The 20,765-nt window shown below is 39.0% G+C and overlaps 1 protein-coding gene and 1 non-coding gene across 7 annotated transcripts in view; both read right to left on the bottom strand.

The window, feature by feature from the left end:
• APP (amyloid beta precursor protein) overlaps nucleotides 1-20,765 on the bottom strand; it is a 258,939-nt gene that overhangs the window by 50,841 nt on the left and 187,333 nt on the right. For all 6 annotated transcript variants that reach the window (XM_002920062.4, XM_011226002.3, XM_002920063.4 and 3 more), the window contains 2 exons: nucleotides 12,867-12,995; nucleotides 11,889-11,988 (listed from right to left, as the gene is read on the bottom strand). In XM_002920062.4, the coding sequence (XP_002920108.1) occupies nucleotides 11,889-11,988; nucleotides 12,867-12,995 (229 nt within the window). The remainder of the gene's footprint in view (nucleotides 1-11,888; nucleotides 11,989-12,866; nucleotides 12,996-20,765) is intronic.
• Nucleotides 643-745, bottom strand: LOC117795474. The gene has a single exon (XR_004619516.1). It is a non-coding gene; the product is annotated as a U6 spliceosomal RNA (small nuclear RNA).

The following is a 20,765-nucleotide window of genomic DNA, read 5'->3' as shown; positions in this document are numbered from 1 at the left end:
CTTACTGACCAGACGTATGATGCGGCCCATCCCGGTTACTCTGAGCCTATGAAACGATGTACTTGAGCCAGCTGAAAACTAAGGTTCCCTTCTCTAATAATCATCAGTGAGTGACGGTGCCAGTAAGGAATGGCTGTCAGATGTTACTACCTAATAGCAAGAGGCACGGCAATCAACATCCCTCAGCTTAACGAGTGCAGCCTCCTTCCTTTCCAGCTCGATTTCCCCCAAGTCTCCACAGGCAGATTCTAAGTAGGAAAGATTGCCCCACACCTGCAATATACCTGAGCATAGAATCTGGAATATGGTAGGTGTTTAATAGATACTCGTTAAGATCCAACATCCTGGATTAATGGTTGGATCTCCTTGCTAGTCACGATAGCAAATGATATGCATATGTCCTTTTCTTTTATTGTGGTAAAATATACGTAAACATAAACCTTACTATTTTAACCATCACCACCACCATCTTTTTCTAGAACTTTTTTTCTATCTTCCCAAAACTGAAACTGCACTATTAAACCTGAACTCCCCATTCCCTCCTTCCCTCAGGACCTGACAACTATTCTTCTACTTTCGGTCTCTGAGAATTTATTATTCTAGATGCTTCCAGTCATCCTCTAGATATAAGTGAAATAAAAAAAAAATAGGGGATGCTTCATAAATTTGCATTTCATACTGGCGTAGGAGCTATTTAATCTTTTCTGTATTGTTCCAATTTTAGGAGATGTGCTGAAGTGAGCACCACAGATTTACCTCTGAAACCTTCTAGTTCTGCTTATAAATTCTTGAGCGGTGACTGAGAATTAAGATGTTTGCTAGAGATATCTCAGTGGCAATGATAATGGTAGTTTCCTTTTTATTTGGTAAAATCTGATAATAGAGAACTATAACAATTAAAAAATTGTTAACTATAACAACAAAGTTTCATATGTGAAAATTTTAGAAAACCGCTTACTGGTATGACTGGAAACTTACAAACAGCAAGAAGCCTGTGTTATTTGGTCATAGTCTTTAGGTAAAGAAAACAGTTTTAATGCAATACAGAAAAGTCACATTATGAATGATTAATGCTTTCACATCCAGCTACATACATTAACACTTTTCTTACGGTGCATGTCATATCAAAAAGAGCATGTTTGGCAACTTCCCTTTCTATCAAATATACCGACTACCACTTGAGAGTAAACCCATTTTAATTCTTTCAAGTCTTAGTATCAACAAGATGAAGGTAGGCTTTTGGCAGAAGAGTGACTAATTCAAAATTTTAAACAGCAATCTTTCTTTCAATCTCCCCCCACCCCTGCCCCAAACCCAGAATGTGAAATTTGATTTGCTTCTAGAGTTTCCTAAATAAAAACACTAGGAAATGCTAATAAGTATAATTGTATTATATAAGATATGCTCCCTCCTGCACTCCAGCCCTCCACCGCTCATGCCCAGGAAGTTCCTTCCTAACTTGGCAAGGCTTCAGAAGCAACTCGCTAGAGCCTCAGAGCCACCATGTCACCATTATGGCCTCGGAAAGAGAAGAGATGAAGAGTTTGCCAAGGCCAAGCTGGCTCAGGCTACTGCTTCTGAGAGCCAAAAATCGTGCAGCTGCCCCTTCTTCCTTCTCCAAGATGACAATATCTATGGTCTCTGTGCGTCTTAGGACTGGGTTTACCAAGTTCAATGTGAAAGACGAAGTTGAACACATGGTTTTTCTATCTGCTCTCAGGAGAGGGGCAGGCTCATCGAAGTGCCATCCAAACCAAGAGCAAAGACAGGGGCGTGCACAGACATTACAAGGGGTCATCGTTTACTGTTTCAAAGACACAGGAAGATTTAACTCATGTTTTAATGAGCATATGTAAGTGAATAATAGTTACAAAAAATCAAACACATTAAATAGGCTATTTTAAACCCACTGTCTTAGGTTAATACATCTGTGAACAGTAGCTGAAATTAAGTAACGCCCCTGGCCTTGGCCCTTTGACCACCTGTTCTTGACTTGAAGTCCAAAAGACTCTCCCTGATTAGTGTTTTGATTCACAGCCAGTCAACATTCCTTTGTACAACTGTCTCATAATTTGAAACAGGTTAGTGGATTGATCTCTTGTTGTAGATCAGGTATGTACCCTACTGCCTACGACTTACTTTCTCAAGCAGCCCATCGTATGTATGACAGGAGAACAGTTCACAAAAAGTAATGGAACTCACTAGGGGAATACACTGCAAAATCTGTTTGAGTTTAACAGCAAGAGGCAAATTAACATTCCTTCCATACTCTGTCTCACACGCAAACACATTCATCTCATTGCCAGTTAGTCTTTGTGGAAATATATTTCAAAATTAATCTCAGTTTCAATGCATCTCTATATTCAGCGTGGCAGATCTACTACACTTTTCCCCCGTCCTCTTTTAAAATATGGACCTTGAAGGCAGCTGCTTGTGAAAGGCAAAATAACCAGCTCCTCTTCCAGGCTAAAAAATCACTAGTTGTTCCCAAGACTCTACCAAAAAAAAAAAAAGAAAAAGAAAAAGAAAAAGAAAAAGAAAAAAAAAATCAGGACACATCTGCTGTAGGGTTCTACGCCAGGAAGTAGTCTAGCAGCCACTGCTGTGGTCAGGCTTCACTCCTCAATCATATTTTGTTACTAAAGATTTCTTTTTGGGTTTTGATTCAAATTACAGGGCCATACATAAGAGCTGGCGGGTTAAGAAATAAACTTGAGACCTGTACTGGATCAGGATAGGAATAGGCAGAGCTTGGTGGGGGAGACACCGCGTTAAGCTTCCCCTACTTAGTTGAAGTGTCCACACACACAAATAAGAGAAATGGCATGAGGACAGACAAAAGCTACTGATCTTAGTCATCACGATTTAAGGAAAAGCAAAATTTGGAGTAAAAGGTGACAGTTTGCGAAATCAATTTTCCTTCTACTTCTAAACAGTAACCCTTTTAAATGGGGTCAAAGTGGAATCATTTCATAGTAGGCATCTGTTCAAGTAGCTAGAGTGTTAAGACTTCATTAAAGGAATTACAATAGCAGTACTACCCAAATTGATCTACAGATCTATGCAATCCCTTAAAATTCCAGTGATCTTTTTTACAGAGATGGGGGGAGGGAAAGACCCTAAAATTCATATGGAAAGGCAAGGGAATCCAAATATCAAAATAATCTTAAAAAAGAACAAAGGTGGAAGATTCACATTTCTCAATTTCAAAACTTACTACATAGTTACTAATCAAAACAATGTCATACTGGAATAAGACAGACATATAGATCAAAGGAATGCAACTGAGAGTCAAGAAATAAAACCACGTATCTTGGGTCAACTTATTTTTGCCAAGGGTGTCAAGACCATTCAAGGCAGAAAGAATGCAGTCTTTTTCAACAAATGGTGCTGGGTCACTAGGTATCCAAATGTAAAAGAATGAAACTGGACCCTTACCTCACACCACTAGTAAAAATTAACTCAAAATGACAACAAAAATAACTTAAAATGAATCAAAGATTTAATTGTGAGAACTAAATTGTATAAAACTCTTAGAAGGAAACACAGATATAAATCTTTTGATCTTGGATGAAACAATGCTGCTTAAACATAGCAATGCACAAGCAGTTACAACAAAAAAAATCACTGAACTTCATCAAAGTTTGAAAATTTTGTGTGTCCAAAGGATATCAAGAAAATGAAAAGACAACCCACAGAAAGGAAATATTTTCAAATCATATATTTGAGAAGTTGAGTATCCGGAGTATGATAACTCTTACTACTCAATAATAAAAAGAACCACCCAGTTAAAAAACATGCAGAAGATGTGGATACTTATTTAGACTGAAAAACTCATCTATAGGGAGACCCTGCAATGGCACGAAGTGAACAACGTGGTTGATATTTGAGTCATCTAATGACGGCCATTGTATACCTGTATCACAACAAACGAGATCAATGTGCCACACTGAATTATACAATTTAACGTCGGAACAGTGGAGGTTATGCTTAATTTGTTTAAATAAAACCTTCTGACACTCATTCTTCATAGAAAGTATATACATATTTCTAAAGAAGGCTCCACGCCCAGTGTGGAGCTCAACGTGGGCTTGAACTCACAACCCTGAGATCAAGACCTGAGCTGAGATCGAGAGTCAGATGCTTAACTGACCGAGCCATCCAGGCTCCCGTAGAAAAGTATATTCTTTTTAATATTGCTATAGGATTGATTTTCCTTTAAAATTATGGGTTAGAAATAAAGAAGAGAAAATATCTACCTGCCAGAAGGGAAAATTATAAAAAATTATTCAGGATAACTGCTGCCATTTTCTTGAATAATTTACATATCAATAATTTACATATGATAAATTATATATATCAACTTCTAAAGGACTTTATCAAGGATAGCCACAGATCATCTGGGATGATACATACATTGTAATTTTAGATTCAATAATTAAACTCCTAAGAAAGAAAAAGACAGCTTACATATCACATCTAAAAAAAGTAGAGAGAGAGAGATACACAAAAATCTAGCCACTATGGACAAGTTCAATACTTCAGGGCTATAACTTCCTAAGATTGAAGACCAGTTGGGTGTGAGGTATGAATTCACTGGTAGTGACAGGTCTGTATTTTGCTGGTTAGAGACATACCAACATGGCAATCAAAGCATCAGAAAACTAGGGTGCTATTGTCAAGTATACTTTCCCATTTTGAAGATTAAATTGTTTATATGCAGGTTCATTTGACAATGTATTTTCATTTTCTCATTTATAAAATACGTGGTTCTTGCAAAAAAATTCTAAATAGCCAAAGCCATCCTGAGAAAGAAGAACAAAGCTGGAGGCCTTATGCTCCCTGATTTCAAACTAGATTATAAAGCTCTAGTAATCAAAGGAGCATGTATTGGCATAAAAATAGACACAGAGATCAATGGAGCAGAACAGAGCCCAGAAATAAACCCACATACATATGGTCAATTAATTTATGACAAAAGAGTCAAAAATATTGAAGGACAGTCTCTTCAACAAATGGTGCTGGGGAAACTGAACAGCCACATGAAAGGGAATGAAACTGGACCCCTATCTTATACCACATATCACAAAGAATTAAAAATGGATTAAAGACCTGACTGTAAGATCTGAATCCATAAAACTCCTAGAAGAAAACAGAGGTAGTTACTAACTCCTTGACATCAGTCTTGGTCTGATTCTAAAAGCAAAGGTAACAAAAGCAAAAATAAGCAAGTGGGATCAGATCAAACTCAAAAGCTTCTGCACAGCAAAGGAAATCATCAACAAAATGAAAAGGTAGCCTACTGAATGAGAGAAAAATATCTGTAAATCATTTATCTAGTAAGAGGTTAATATCCAAAAGATATAAAGAACTCCTACAACTCAAAAACAAAAAAATACAAAAACCCACAAAAACAACTTAATTAAAAAATGGGCAGAGGATTTGAACAGACATTTTTCCAAGAAGACACACAAATGGCGTGAAAAGATACTCAACCTCACAAACGACCAGGGGAATGCAAATCAAAACCACAATGAGATTTCACCTCACACTTGTTAGAACTAGTATCAAAAAGACAAGAAATAATAAGCGTTGGTGAAGATGGGGCGAGAAGGGAACCTATGTGCACTGTTGGTAGAAATGTAAATTGGTGGAACCAGTACGGAAAACAATACAGAGGTTCCTCAAAAGTTAAAAATGAAGCTATATGATACAGCAATTTCACTTCTGGGTATTTATCCAAAGAAAATGAGAACACCCCCATGTTCACTGTAGCATGACTTACAATGACAGGTAAACAACCCAAGNTTTCACTTCTGGGTATTTATCCAAAGAAAATGAGAACACCCCCATGTTCACTGTAGCATGACTTACAATGACCACGACAGGTAAACAACCCAAATGTCTACAGGTGAATGGATACAGAAGATGTGGTGCACACACACATACATACACACATTTACATTCATCTACATACAATGGAATATTATTTAGCTACAAAAAAGAATGAAATCTTGCCATTTGTGATAATGTGGATGGACACTAAGGGCATTATGCTAAATAAGTCAATCAGAGATAGACAAATACCATATGGTCTCACTTACAGGGAATCCAATAAAAACCATACTCATGGACACGGAGAACAGACTGGTGTTTGCCAGGAGCAGGGGTTGGGAGGTGGGCAAAATGGATAAAGGGGGGACAGAAGGTACAAACTTTCAGCTAGAAAATAAGTCATGGTGACATAATGTACAGCATGCTGACTATAATTAATATGACTGTACTGCATATTTAAAAGCTTCTAAGAGAGATCTTAAAAGTTCTCATGACAAGAAAAAAACCTTTTTTTGTAACTCTGTATGGGGACAGTTGTTGACTAGACTTATTAAGGTGATCATTTTGCAATGTTATATAGCTATCAAATCATTATGTTGTAGACCTGAAACCAGTATCATATTTTATGTCAATTACACCCCAGTTTAAACATAAATAAATGAAACAAATGGGTCTATTCTGGAAGAGCAACTGTCTTGCTAAGAGGGGGTCAAAGATAATACATTTAAGAGGTAGGCAAACAAACATTGGTCATACTTGTAAATTCAGGTGACCACATTGGGGAATATATGAAAAGGAGCCCGGAGACTATCATAAAACTAAAGAAGGAACATGTCTTTGGTAATTTATGAGACAAATGTTCTTGTTTCCAAATACTTTAATCAGCTATAAAATAATAAATGTACATACATTTAAAAGCCATTCCTTATGAAAAATGAGGAGCATGAGTCCAATAAGTTGATAGCTAGCTATCTCTCACTCTCTCTTATGATTTATTTTCTTCTAGATGCTCTTCCTTGACTAACAATTATACATAAGGATACTTAAAATTCTCAGTAGAAATGAATGTTCCATTTTGTTCATTTGGCAAATGCTATAAATATTCTATTTTAAACTTAGACTACTTTGGATTCATTAAATCCCCAAATCAGTAGGTTTGTTAGGGGCAGAGAATGGAAACACTGTCTTTGAAATAAGCATGCTGAATTTTCCCCAAAGAGTAGAACATTTTATCAAGAGGCCATAGTAAAATTGTAATAATAAATTATAAGCATTCCTTCATGAGCACGAGTTCCTTGATCTCCTGCCACATATTTCACTCCTACCCCATTCATTCACTGTGGATTTATTCAGCCAGAGATTCTTCCAACATCTGGTTTATAATAATGCGTGTTTTTATTAATTTTGAATGCTAGAAGAAAAAAAGCCCAGGGTATGAAACAATGATGCCTTCCTTCCCCTTTGCTTCCTACTGCCTTTCTCATAAATTGGTCATTATAGCGTTCTGCGAGACAGCCCTCTCTGATTGGTGAGTGCCAATATTTTCAGCCTTGAGGTGGCTACAAAATGAAACACTTTGATAAATAACCTCAGTGCTGATAGAAAGGGTAGAAAAGAATCCTTTTAGCAAAGATTTAAAGAAGATTAAAAAGGGCATAAAGCCCCAATCATTTTGAAATAGCAATCTGACAAAGCCAAGGTTGAGCTGAACAGCAGAGATGAAGGGATTCTGCTTCTGGAAGGGTTAAAACAGCATATGGACATTGAAGAGGAAGCATATTTTCATGAAAATACTGATTCTGTCATTTGCTGAATAAAAAGCAAAGTCCTAAACAGCTATGTTAAATGAATAAGGGGAGTTTCCCGCCTCTATAAACAATGCCTTAAGCCTTTCCTTGCAAGGAAACTTCATAATTTGCATGCAAATGTTTTTTGTTTTTTTAAAAAGGGAAAACATGAAGTAATATATGGCTGTGCCTGGGAACCTGCACATAATAATTCAAGCAGAACTGAAAAATTATTATAAAATAATAAACCAACCCAGCTTTCATATAACTAATAGAGTGGTTTTGATAATTCATACTTACTGGTGAAGCAAATCAAATAAATAGCCTCACACTCTGATTGACAAGAAAGTGAAACTAGGCAACATACTTAATAAATCGAGTGTCAAAGTATGTGAACTGGGCAGATAACCAAATAGCAGAGGGTCATGGAAATTATACAGGACAATACTGTAAAATGGTATTAGTTACAGTATTAGAACCGCGCTTTATTCTTTTTTGATACCTTTGCCAACTGCACCCATTTTGTTGGCTTGATGAATTACAGCTGTAGGGAATGCTGCAGCCGGGGAAAGAGATTTGCTTTGTGCAACATTGTTGGGTGCTAAGGAAGGAGCTGAGTACTGAAGGATGCCACTTTTTAAGCAAGAAAGAACCATTTACAGGTCTTGAGACTGGCAAGAAATCATGGCTGAAGGAGAGGAAGGTGTCTTGGAGAAATACTGGCCAAGTGGGAGGTCCCATACTTGAGACTGCGATATGAATCAATTTCAAGAGGGACACAGTAATTTCTTCTTTATAGACACTGACTAGAGTGTGAGAAATGTGTGGGATATTCTCATAATCTGGGATATGGTACTGGGATTTAGTAGGAGAGGCTTTTTTTTTTGCTAGACGTAGAGATTTTGGGATTTACTGGAGTTAGCACAGACAGATGGGAATCCTCAGGAAAGCACAGTGGTGAGCAAGGCCAGAGCTGAATTCACTGGCGTGATGGATTTTACCGTCTGGTCAGCCTCCCTTTACTGTTCTCACGAATTTCACACCAATTCCCATTTTTGTCCTTCCTTCTTTCTAGTGTAGCTAGCTCCTTCCTCATTTTTGTTCATAACAGAGAATTCTACGCTAACGGGAGCACAAATTTACTGAAGCAGACACGGCTATGTCGCTAACGATACCAGCAGCTCCTGAGACTGGCAAAAACCTTTTCATCACCGCAAGAGCACCTGTTACCCTTACCTAATAAAACCACTGTATTTTCCTCTAGATATTTTATTGCATTAAGCATGTCCTAATTGCCCGCATTTAAAGCACAAACTTTTACATAACAGGCATGCATTTGTAGGTACTTCCAAATCTTGTTTTGCCAGTGGATCTGAACTTCGGTATCCTTCTTATTTGCACAGAACTGACTCTAAATCTTAAGTTTGATTATATAAGAAACGCAAGTCAGACTACTGACATAGACTACCTGAAACTATTAGAAAGAGTACAAGACAAACTGGAAGAAATCTGTGAAGGTTCTATTTAGAAAGGAATTTAAAATAAAACAAAACGACAGCCCCAACAACTTCTGTTAACAGAAAATTTCAAACTTCTACAAAAATAAAGAGAATACTACAGGGAACTCCCACTCTGCTTAAACAAATCAGCAGCCGTGGCCAACGTTATTTCACCTGCGTTCCTCCTTTAAAAGTGAGTTATTTTCGGGCACCGGGTGGCTCAGTCAGATCCTGATCCCAGGGTCCTGGGATCGAGCCCTGTGTCAGGCTCCCTGCTCAGCAGGGCGTCTGCTTTTCCCTCTCCCACCCTACCCCACCACTTGTGCTCTCTTCTCCCTATCTTTTTCTGTCAAATAAATTTTTAAAAAATCTTAAAAAAAAAAAAAAGAAAGAAATAAAAGTGAGTTATTTTTAAATACTCCTCAAATGAAGAACAAAGTAAGATAACTAAGCTCAATCCAGAAAAGGCATTCTCCCCGGGGTACTCTGTTCTACAGCTGATACTGGGAGCTCTAACGGTAGGTAAATAGGTAAATTCAATGGCAGTTTATTAAGGCAGACTTCTCTTTCTACAGCAAACAGCCATTTAAAAATGGAGGCTGAAAGAAAGATTTTTAAAAAGATTATCTTTCAGGATTTGATATCTAATACATTCAGAATGACAAAAATTAAAAAAAAAATAACACATTCTTAATCCAAGTTCATAGTTGAGGTTTTCTTTTTTGTAAGAAAAAAATGTCCATGATTATAATTTATCTGACTATCCTCCCTGTCACTGAGATCTGAAGTTCACTGTATTGTCCTATTCTTGGGCATTTCGCAACACTCAAGATATCTGAATCACCATCTGTTCCGTGCAAGTGTGACTCACTAGTGGCCAGTGTTTTCAGTAGTTATTTTGCTGAAAAAAAAGCTCTGATAATTTAGTGAGAAAGAGTCAATCATAATTACGGGGTGAGTGATATATTGGTCATTAAACTTTCTATCCTTTGCAATGGCTTATTTCTCTATACCGTGGTATTACTAACAGCATCTCAGTTGAAGACACATAGGAAAATAAGCTCGTTAAGACAAGTACCCGGCAAAAATATCTTCATCTAGAAGACTTGAACTCCAGGTCATTAAGGGTGACGATTTCTTTTATTTTTGTCCTTTCTGCAACTGAATGGAGAATTTTCTTCTACTTATTCGAAATACAGTGTTTTAAAGGTTCCTTACAGACTTCTACCTCCAAATATAGGGAATAAGAAATATTCATTTCTTACAGAAATAAATGTACAGAGTGAAAGATTAATTGGCAAGCCTGTCTTCAATCCATGGTACAGACTGAACGCTTTGCTGATGATCGTCTTAAGATCTTGCTCAACACTGAACTCCTTCTGAACAGTTTATTTATTTTTTAAACTTTTTTTTTTAAAGATTTTATTTATTTATTTGACACAGAGAGAGAGCACACAAGCAGGGGGAGCAGTAGAGGGAGAGAGAAACAGGCTCCCCGCTGAGCAAGGAGCCCGATGTGGGGCTTGATCCCAGGACCCCGGGATTGTGACCTGAGCCGAAGGCAGACGCTTAACCGACTGAGCCACCCAGGGGCCCCGGAACAGAAGTTTACATTACATTATTATGAAGTTTCTTTTTCAGGCCTGTAGCCCGACATATACTTCATTCCGTGTGTTAATACATGTTAGGAGCAGACCATCATCACCTGATACATGCCAAATACTTGACAGCAGTACAAACAACATTTATAGGGCAGTACTGAATTAGAAAAGACAGAGTACATAGCATTGGCACAAGATGTAAAAAGCAAGCCAAGGGGTGTTTCAGGCATTTCAAAGGAGGAATTCCTGTAAGGGGCGTACCCATCTACAACAACCGGGGTGTTCTGATTTCAGATAACCTGCATGCACTTCCAACTCAATTAACAAAGAGCAGGTTTGTTATGGAGAGGGATAGATGGCTTAACTCCTGACAGCTTACGCACCAAATCTCTGGGATATGTACATTTCTTTTATGTTGAAAGATTTGCTCCCGTAACTGCCGCCCATGTGCTTTATGAGGTAAAGTTAAACAAATATGGGGATTCGGGGAGTTTGTGGAGACTTATATTATGGGCTGCTCTACTCGCTTTCCAAGAAAAACAAAAGCGGGAGAACTTATTCATATGAACTATGAAACGTGGCATGAGGAGAAGTCGGGACATAAAAGATAGCACGCAATGTCAATTTCCTGGTTTTGAGAACTGTTACATTTATGTAAGGTGTTACTACTGAGGCAGGGGGGTGATGTGTAGACTGGACTTCTCTGTACTGTTTTTCCATGAGTGTTTGATTATTTCAAAATAAAGGTTAATGAAAGACCGGGGGGGGGCACATATTTCATGACATTCAAACAATGTGGCTCAGAGAATACTGATGGCTATTGGGGGAGGGGCACCAGAGAAAGACACGTCACTGAATATAACAGTAACTTTGAAGTCAGACGAAAAACACGGTTTTGTGCTTTTGCTCTGCTTCTTAGGAGAAGTGTGCCATAGGCAGGTATGATTCTTAAATTCTAAGACTGAGTTCTTTCATCTGTAAAAGGAGGACACCATCCCACTCGTGAGGTGGTGATGACTTCCATCCCCCAAGAGTTTCACTTTCTTCTTCCACAGATCAGAACGCTGGTGATTCCTGCTGCAGACGAACTCTGGGTGGCTGAGTTTTTTCTCCGACAGGAGAAGAACATGCTTAAATGCTCGGCATCAAGAGAAGTGCCTACTTACCAACTTCATCCTGAATTTCCTCGGCCACTGCAGGCACATTGTAGAGCAGAGAGAGGGACTGGTTCATGCGCTCGTAAATCACACGGAGATGTGTCATCACCTGTCAGAAAGGGCGACAGCTCTGGGTCAGCCATCTTTGCAGCAGGGAAAAGTTGTGTTCCTTACCAAGCACCACAGACAGATACAAACTTCCAAAACAAAATGGGCAAAACGCTGTGGAACATGTGACCTGAAAGGTCACCCTTATTTTTCTTGTCCTCCCATCCTTTATTCTTGAACTTTAGACCTGCTTTAAACCTCCCACTGTATTGTACGCTTGTAGCCATAATTACAAAGCCAACCGAAAAGAGCATTTCTGTCCCACTCTGATTCCTAATATTTAGGCTCCCTAAATCACCCCTAATGCTCTAAATATATTTCTGTGCAAATTTTTCAAAAGATAGGAGCAAGTTTCAATTTGGATATTTCTTTCATTCAATCTATCCATCTATCCACCTATTTACTTAAAATCCTTCAAGGAAATGTGAAATTTCAGATTGCCAGAGGTAGATCTCATTTGTCAACCTTTGGGGATGGAAACAAAACACAGGACTACGGGGCTTTACTTAGGCTTGCATTATATCCAGGCACTGTGGTAGCAGAGGAGTTTCTGATGGCCTGTCACAAGCTAGTTGAACCAATTTTAGAGGTTTTTGCTGACACAACTTCTGTTTTCTTCACTTTAGTCTTTAGAGTCTTAAAGGATTCTGTAAGAACTGGCAGCAGTAGATACTTAAGATAAGTTTATATGATTATTTTCATAAATCAGAAAATGTCAAACCATATGTTGGTCGAAGAGAAGCCTTTAGAATTTACCAGGTATTAAAGAACTCTTGTGTAAAGTACCCATAGGTACGCTGGGAAAACCTAAAGGTCTAACTCAAAGAGCAAGGCCCCCGGACTGTCAAGGCTGTGTAGGATGACCACAGTCTGCGTTACCTGGGACCGGATCTGAGCGGCTTTCTTTGGATCCACCATGCGTACATGCTCAAAATGCTTTAGGGTGTGCTGCCTGTCTTTCTGTTCAGCACGGACATACTTCTTCAGCATGTTGAACACATGACGAGGCTGTTGTGGGGGGAAAAAAAAACAACTTTCAAGGTTTGTGCAAAATATTACTTATTCCAGGGGCTGTGCGTCAGAGGCCCCGCTAACTCATTCCATAATGTGAAAGGACTGTGAGTCATCTTTTGCAATTCTCCCACTACTTTCTTAATGGGTAATTACTTAGTTGATTGGCCACTTTTCATTTTGACAAGAGCATTTAGCATTTGACATCTATGATGACTGTCCTCAATCAACATTTTCTTTTTAAATGGCAGTATTCTGCTACAGAGAGATGATTTTTGGGTCTATTATATTTAAGTTAGGTCCTTCGCTCTTTCCCACCCAAATATATAGGGACATATAGAAGACTACATTTCTACGTGCACAGTCACAGCCCTCATGGTTATCTCAATGGTAATGCTGCACAAATAATCCCATCATTGGTAAGCAGATAAAAATATAACAATCAAAATGACAAAAGTAAGAGACAATTTAACCACTACCCATTTGTTGGCCAAGTAATACCTGATAAGCTTTAAGACACAGTATACTTTCCCAGGAGCAAGGCCAATGTGAAACTGTAGTTATTTCACTTTGAAATTTAATTAAATTCTTCTTATGACATCAGATTCTAATTCTTTCAGCAACAATTAAGTTTCTTTAGTGCTTCTGTTTTTTTTCTAACTGGTTCTATTTCGTTATTATTCTAGTCTTTCCTGAAAACATTCATCCTAATAAAAAAGGACAAAAGCTCCTCTGTCTTAAATGATTCCATTGCTATATGTATTCTACTATGTGATTTTGTAAAATGATTTCCAAAGGTACACGTTTCTTCGTCACTAAAACACACAAACAAAAAAACCCCTATGGAAGTTCATGTCAGGAAAAGAATTTTGGCCATTTGGGCAAACCCAGTTATTATTAACTAGGTCATGGGCACCTTGAAAGTCAGGTGGAAGGTGAGGAATTTATTTCCAGAGATGGTATGTTGGGGGTAGGGTGAAGGCTGTAGTATTTTATGGGATGTCCCTCCCCTTCTCCTTAGGTTAGCTCAGGGGTCCCCTCCCTGACATCCTAGGTAGAAGTGGTATCCTTTTTTTTGGTGCTCCCATGAAATGCTATGCATATCCCCATTATTGTACCTAACACAATCAATTAAATTATTTATGTTTCTGACTGCTTTCTTCACCTGTGAGACCCTGAAGGGCCAGATTTGGTCTTTCTTTATCAGAATCACGGTATCCAGTGCCTGACTAGTGAGGGTAACTTGCTTACTTTATGCTTTCCACAGTTCGCATTCCTATACTTAAGAAAGCAAATTAACACAAGAAAAAGAAAATAAACCTGTGCTCATCTGCCTGATTTCCTTCATCCTACAAGAAATATGCTTCCTCATAATTCCAAAAAAGGCAGCTATCACAGCTGGAAACCTAGCTTTTGGCAACACATCATTCTAATTCTCATTTGTACTCTGAAATCTAGTTGAATCTACAAATCAGAGAATAATCTTTTAAACCCTAAGAGAAGACAAGCAATAAAAGAGATAGCAGTTGATGAGCTACATCGATTACATCTATATATTTAAAAGAAGACTGGTTTAAGGCAGGCTATTCTTGAATGTGAGGGGTATCTTATATGCAGGACTGTGTAGTAAGGAGATCACATACCCCAGATCCTTGACTGTTATTCGACACCAAGGCCAACAAAATTCTCCCTCTAGCTCTCTTGCAATGATACCTCCAAGGTCGGAGACAGGTGAGGACTAATTGCATCTATTCATGATGTCCCTGCCCCTGACTGGCTTCGTGTGCTTACTTAGTTGCTCTATTTCATTTTTTTCCTTTGAAAGGTCTTCACTGTTTTGAGGCAACACAATATTTTCTTTAAAGAGTTCATATAAGCAAAAATACTTCAATTAAACATAAGGATTGCTTTCATCCTGTCTGTCTGCAGCCAGTCACCTATGACCATTCCTCTAAGGCATTCCGTCCTGAAATGATGGGCATGGCTGGGCGAGTATGTGCACCAGAATCTAAAGGCTCTGCCCTGGCCTTCGCATTACTGCATTAAATCTAAATCTCAAGTCAGAGAATGGGGAGGCAATTTCTGTTAACTAACATCTGGGTGTCCCCTTTTTTCTTCCACTATCACCCAAAACAGCACACGTTCCCACTTGCAAATGATTACTGTTAATTCTCTAGGCCTCAATTTTCCCTTTTGGTAATTCAGGTACCAATATTTTTCATATAGAGCACACTGAGTATTAAAAATGTTCTGTATTGGGGCGCCTCGGTGGCTCAGGCGGTTGAGCATCTGACTTCAGCTCAGGTGATGATCCCAGGGTCCTGGGACTGAGCCCTGTGTAGGACTCTCTGCTCAGCAGGGAGTCTGTTTCCTCCTCTCCCTCTGCACACCCCTCCCCCACCGCCCGCCCATGCTCTGTCTTTTTCTCTCTCAAATAAATGAATAAAATCTTTAAAAAAAAGTTCTGTGTTAGCTACCCAGGGCAATGCTTAGTTCACAGCAGGAAGACAATACACATTCATTTCTTTCACTCAGTCTTCGCCTCCAATGCCCACCGCTTTTCTTTCCTATAGGCAACAGCAGTTCAACACTTACTGACCGCTGATAGAACGAGAGAGACCGTGGGCTTTATGCACAGTAACTCACCGAATGTTTGCATTAACCCTATGACTGGGGTTTTAGCAGAGACAAAACAAAGCACAAGAAGCTTGAGGGCTGGGTGGCTAGTTACACAGCTAGTTATAGAGCTAGTCCCTGGGTACAGCGAGAACAGGTAATCCAACTCTGGCTCACAAGCCTGTTCTCTCGATCGCTATATGTGATCCTGTCTTTCAAAGAAACTCTAACATGGACCAAGCTGAAGACAATTCCAAAAAGTAACTTACAGAGTTGAAAACAAAGAAATAATTGAGCGGTTAGAAATGAGTCTGTCCCAGGAGTCCTTGCCTGAGCGTCTAGTGCTTATAAGCCCAGACGATATTCTTTGGGGACATGATAATACCCGCTCTTTTCATTGTGCAGAAGACCATCCGGATTTAGCTTATTCACTCTCAACTGCCGTCCTTGGATTCTGGCACTTCACTCCGCTTTAGCTACTGGGTCAGATGTGGGGGGGTGAAACAGCAAGACAGGACTGTCCTTTCTCAATCTGTTTAGGATTACTAGAAAATGATTAAGGGCATTCTAGTTAAAAGGTAGGCTTTTGTGACACGGGTGGATTCGAGTTCTAAATCCATACTTCTCATCTATTAAGACGGATAATTAAATGGTGAATGTGTTCACATGTTTAAAATTGCTTATCTTATTTAATACGAACATTTTCTTGATTTCAGAAATTTATTTCTAACTTCCCCCATCAAATCCCTAGAGCCTGACAACGAAACGGTAGCACACCAGGATCTCATGAATCCCCCAGGCCTCCACATCTCTCTAGGAGGGAACAAAGCTCCGACCAGGATAATGAGCCCTAAGAGCCTACTGTAAGCTATGACCTCATCAGTGTTTATGTGAGCTCAGATACACACTGTGTGTGTGTCTAATACAAACATCAGCCTTTTTCTTCCTAATGCCTATGCCTCGGGACATGAGATAATTCAGGAACACATTACCATGCCCCTCAATAAGTGAATTACATGGTTCTGCTCGGTTGATTTATTCATGCAAACACATTTCTAAGAATCATGCTTAGAAATGAAAAAAAAAATCAGATTAGTTCTGGTGGAGCAGGCAGATAAATCATACCAAATAAAATGGCGGTTATGTCTACACCTCAGCAACAAATACTAATTGTTTTTAGCACTTTTAGCCAGAATACAGAACTACCCAGGCTTAAAACTAGTTGTTTCTAGAGGTGTGCCATATCCACATACTGTAGAGTAACAGGGACTTTCTTAGGGCATTTTATTTCATTATGTTAGGGCAAGGGTACCCTTAAAATTTTAATTAAAAACACAGTAATATTCACAAAAGAATAAGAGAAGAACACATGCCTGGAATCTCTATAGAAATGTATTCTCTTAAAGTAAATGGTATTACTATTGTAACAATAGTCACAGTTAAGACAAGATTGTTCATGTGATTAGAAAAATGAGAGTAAGAATTCAGTGGCTCAAACATATTGACAGTAAGCAGAGTTTAAGAAACATGTTTTTAACCTCTGTGCGTATACTTTCAATCATTCTCAAGCCTTTAAATATTCTGTAACTAGTAATAACGTTTTTTTTTCCTGCCAAATTTCCTCTATTTTACAATTTAGATAGCATATGTATTCATACTACGATCTGATTATCCTGGCATTGGATGGGTAATCTTATTATTAAAATTTATAGCAAAGAACAGAGAATATAAAAGGAAAAGATCTGCCCCAGGGGAACTAATTACATCCAATCCTTTTTTATTATCACTATTGTTTCTGAGTGTTTAGCCCATAATAACAAAGTATCTATTTGCATCTGATCTGACATTTTTCAATTGGCACTAAAATCCCTTCACTATTCACACTGCATTTAAAAGAGTCATTTCAAAAAGAATTTCTTAAAGGATTAAGGCTGGGCATTACTAAAATGATTAGACTTCTCACTAAAATGGATTAGACTTAACCTAAAATAGAAGATTTACCTTTTGGAACATTAACCATTTTCCTTTCTTGGAACTCGAACATAGGCTATCTCTAGCCCCTGGCACAGTTCCTGGCACAATTTGGTTGCTAAAAATGTTTGTTAATTAAATTAATGAATAACCTAGAGCTGAATGTGATTTCACAAATAGTTCCAATAGTACAATATATCTTTCGTGGTAGCTGAGTTGAAAATAAGCATCTCTCCACTAAGATGCATTCCCAATTTTCAGGAAATGTATTGATTTTACAGCCCCACTTGATCTATCTATCCAGCATGCTGGATTTCTTTAGGAAGCATATTCAAACTATTATCAAGAAGAATTCACTTCATCAATTTCTAAAGATAACATAGTTTGCCTTATGGCTTGGGTTTTGATGTCAGGTTGATGTAAATAATTTTGAAGGGAATTTTATGGCCTTTCCCTATAAAAGATAATATTTTTTAAAAAATTAATTTACCCTGTTCTCAAATGTATTGCCTTTTCATTTTTTTTTTTTTTAACGCAGTGTCACATGTTTGGTGTTCCTGGACTTGGGGTCAATCACACACATTTAGCAGATTCAATGTCAATCATGTCTGAATGTGTAGCTTTTAATTCCACAATTCAGGTGGGAGGTATGTTAAAAGATGACTAATTGGCCCTACTGTTCCATCCTGTAGCTTTATGGTTGATCTGGAAATCTGGCATCTTATCGTAATAGACACTTGTGTCTTAAACCATTTCCTGATGAGAGGGAATGATATGTCAGGAGCCTTTAAAAGCCCTGAGTGTAATCCCACCAAGGAGGAGGAAGTAAATGAGTCACTTTATGAGGAACACCCTAACCTTTCCAGGTCACTAGGGACTTATTCAAAAAGCCTTCTCCTGGAGCAGTAAATTGCTTGCCAGTGGTTTCCAACCCTATACCCAGGGAAGTTAATCACCTATTGAGAAAACGCAGATCTCTCCTGTTTTCACAAATACATCTTGGATTTTAAGAAATTTTTAAAAAAGATTTTTGAATTTTTTAAAAGATTTATTTATTTGAGAGGAAGAGAGAGAGAGAGAGTGAGAATGGCAGGGGGGCAAGACAGGACAGGGAGAGGGAGAAGCAGACTCCCCACTGAGCAGGGAGCTTGATTCCAGGGCTTTGAGATCATGACCTGAGCCAGAGGCAGATGCTTAACAACTGAGCCACTCAGGTGCCCTGGATTTCAAGAAATCTTAAGCATGTAATTGTAAAATGTATACAATTTTTGTGCAAGTTAAAAAAAAAAAAAAAAAACCAGGGCGCCTGGGTGGCTCAGTTGTTAAGCGTCTGCCTTGGGCTCAGGGAGTGATCCTGGCATTCTGGGATCGAGCCCCATGTCAGGCTCCTCTGCTGCAAGCCTGCTTCTTCCTCTCCCACTCCCCCTGCCTGTGTTCCCTCTCTCGCTGGCTGTCTCTCTCTGTCAAATAAATAAATAAAAATCTTAAAAAAAAACAAACCACTCTTAAGAGTTAAACATTTTTCTGCTTGACATGGTCTCAGTTAAGTTTATTTTTGCCACTTAGGCCCTCAGAATTTCAGCATTTCACATGTACCCTCACTGTTTTAAGAAAAACCTGGCGGAAAAAAAAGACATTCAGGGAAGCATCCACGGAAACCTTTGGATCACAGCCATGTTCGTCTTTAGAGCTACGAGTTGAGCTCAATTTTTAAAGTTCACTGCAAAATGCATCCACATTTCTTTCTTCACAAGAGCACATATATGGTTTCTGTAGTTAAAAATGCATATAAGAGGGCCAATGACAATCCTATGTCAAGTTGAACCCTAAAGTCTTTGAGCAAAGATTCTTGTGCCTGCCCCCATTCAGTGTTTCTCAAGGTTAGAGAACAGGGAGGTATTAGAGTTACCCCTTTCCGGCACATTCAAATAACTGCTTTGGCTCTGGCCTTGTGTTGTCATAGAACATGGCGGCCCCCAGGAGAACAGAAAGTTGTCTTCACCTCCTTTCCCTCCACAGGGAAGCAGATGACTTCCTGATAGGGACTTGGCAACAAAGCCTCCATATATTCGGTCCTAAAAACATATTCTAGCCTGTCTTTTCTTAGGGAGGGAGATATCTTACTACTTCACGATCTCATTTCAACCTTCCATTAATCCTTTTTTCTAATATGGCTAACAATAGCTAGGACAATCCCAATTGTGAAAGAGTAGAACAATTAACCCCAATTTGCAAATGAAGGAGGAAGAATCTTTTTCATTAATTAAAGACGGGTGCTGAAATCTAGAAAATATAGACAATAAGGGTGGTTTTAATTCTGCCACTCACGATTAGTGACCTCCTGTTCAATCTGTTGGGCTTTATACAGTTTTTTTCAGAATATACTGCTAGTTCTCAGAAATAATTGATTTGGGGTACTGTGACATAAGGAATGTATATTTGGTCTCTTTCCCTAGTCCTTGACACAGAGCTCCTAAAACTTATAATTTCCTGAGTGACAGGGTGACAGGAGCATCTTTTGTCAGAATATTCAGTCTTAATCCCTGGTTCCTGCCACAAGAGCCTCTAAGACCCTTGAAGTGATGAAGAGTTGTCTCTGGTATGCTAACGCAGTGACTCTTGGAGGATGGTGGCTGGTTGCTAGAGGGAGCAAGCCTGTGATTAGAGGTTTGGAACTTCCGGCACCACCCTCTGTCCTCCCATCCTAGGGGGCGGGAGAGGGACTGGATGAGTTTAGTCATCAGTGGCCAGGGATTTAATCAGTTGGGCCAACCTGATGGAACCTCCATAAAAACCCCTTCACAATGGGGTTCAGACAGCTTCCCAGTTGGTGAAGACAGTGGGGTGCCAGGAGAGCAGCAGGCAAAAAGAAGGCACCACACCCCTCCCCCCATACCTTGCCCCATGTGTGGCTTCCATCTGGCCATTCCTGAGTTATGTCCCTTATAATAAGTTGCTAACAATAAATAAAGCGATCTGAGTTCTGTGAGCTGTTCTAGTAAATTATCAAACCAAAGGAGGGGGTCGTGGGAACCCCCGACTCATGGCTGGTTGGTCAGAAGGAAAAATGTGTGGGAAAAAAAATCTGACATTTGGGATTGGCATCTGAACTAGGGGGCAGTCTGACAGGACTGAGCCCTTAACCTGGGGGGCCTATGCTAACGGGTTGTTAGTGTCAGA

This window comes from Ailuropoda melanoleuca, chromosome 1 (assembly GCF_002007445.2).
Source record: "Ailuropoda melanoleuca isolate Jingjing chromosome 1, ASM200744v2, whole genome shotgun sequence".
NCBI lineage: Eukaryota > Metazoa > Chordata > Mammalia > Carnivora > Ursidae > Ailuropoda > Ailuropoda melanoleuca.
The sequence above is the reverse complement of the archived record's forward strand: the minus strand, read 5'-3'. Positions and strand labels throughout refer to the sequence as shown.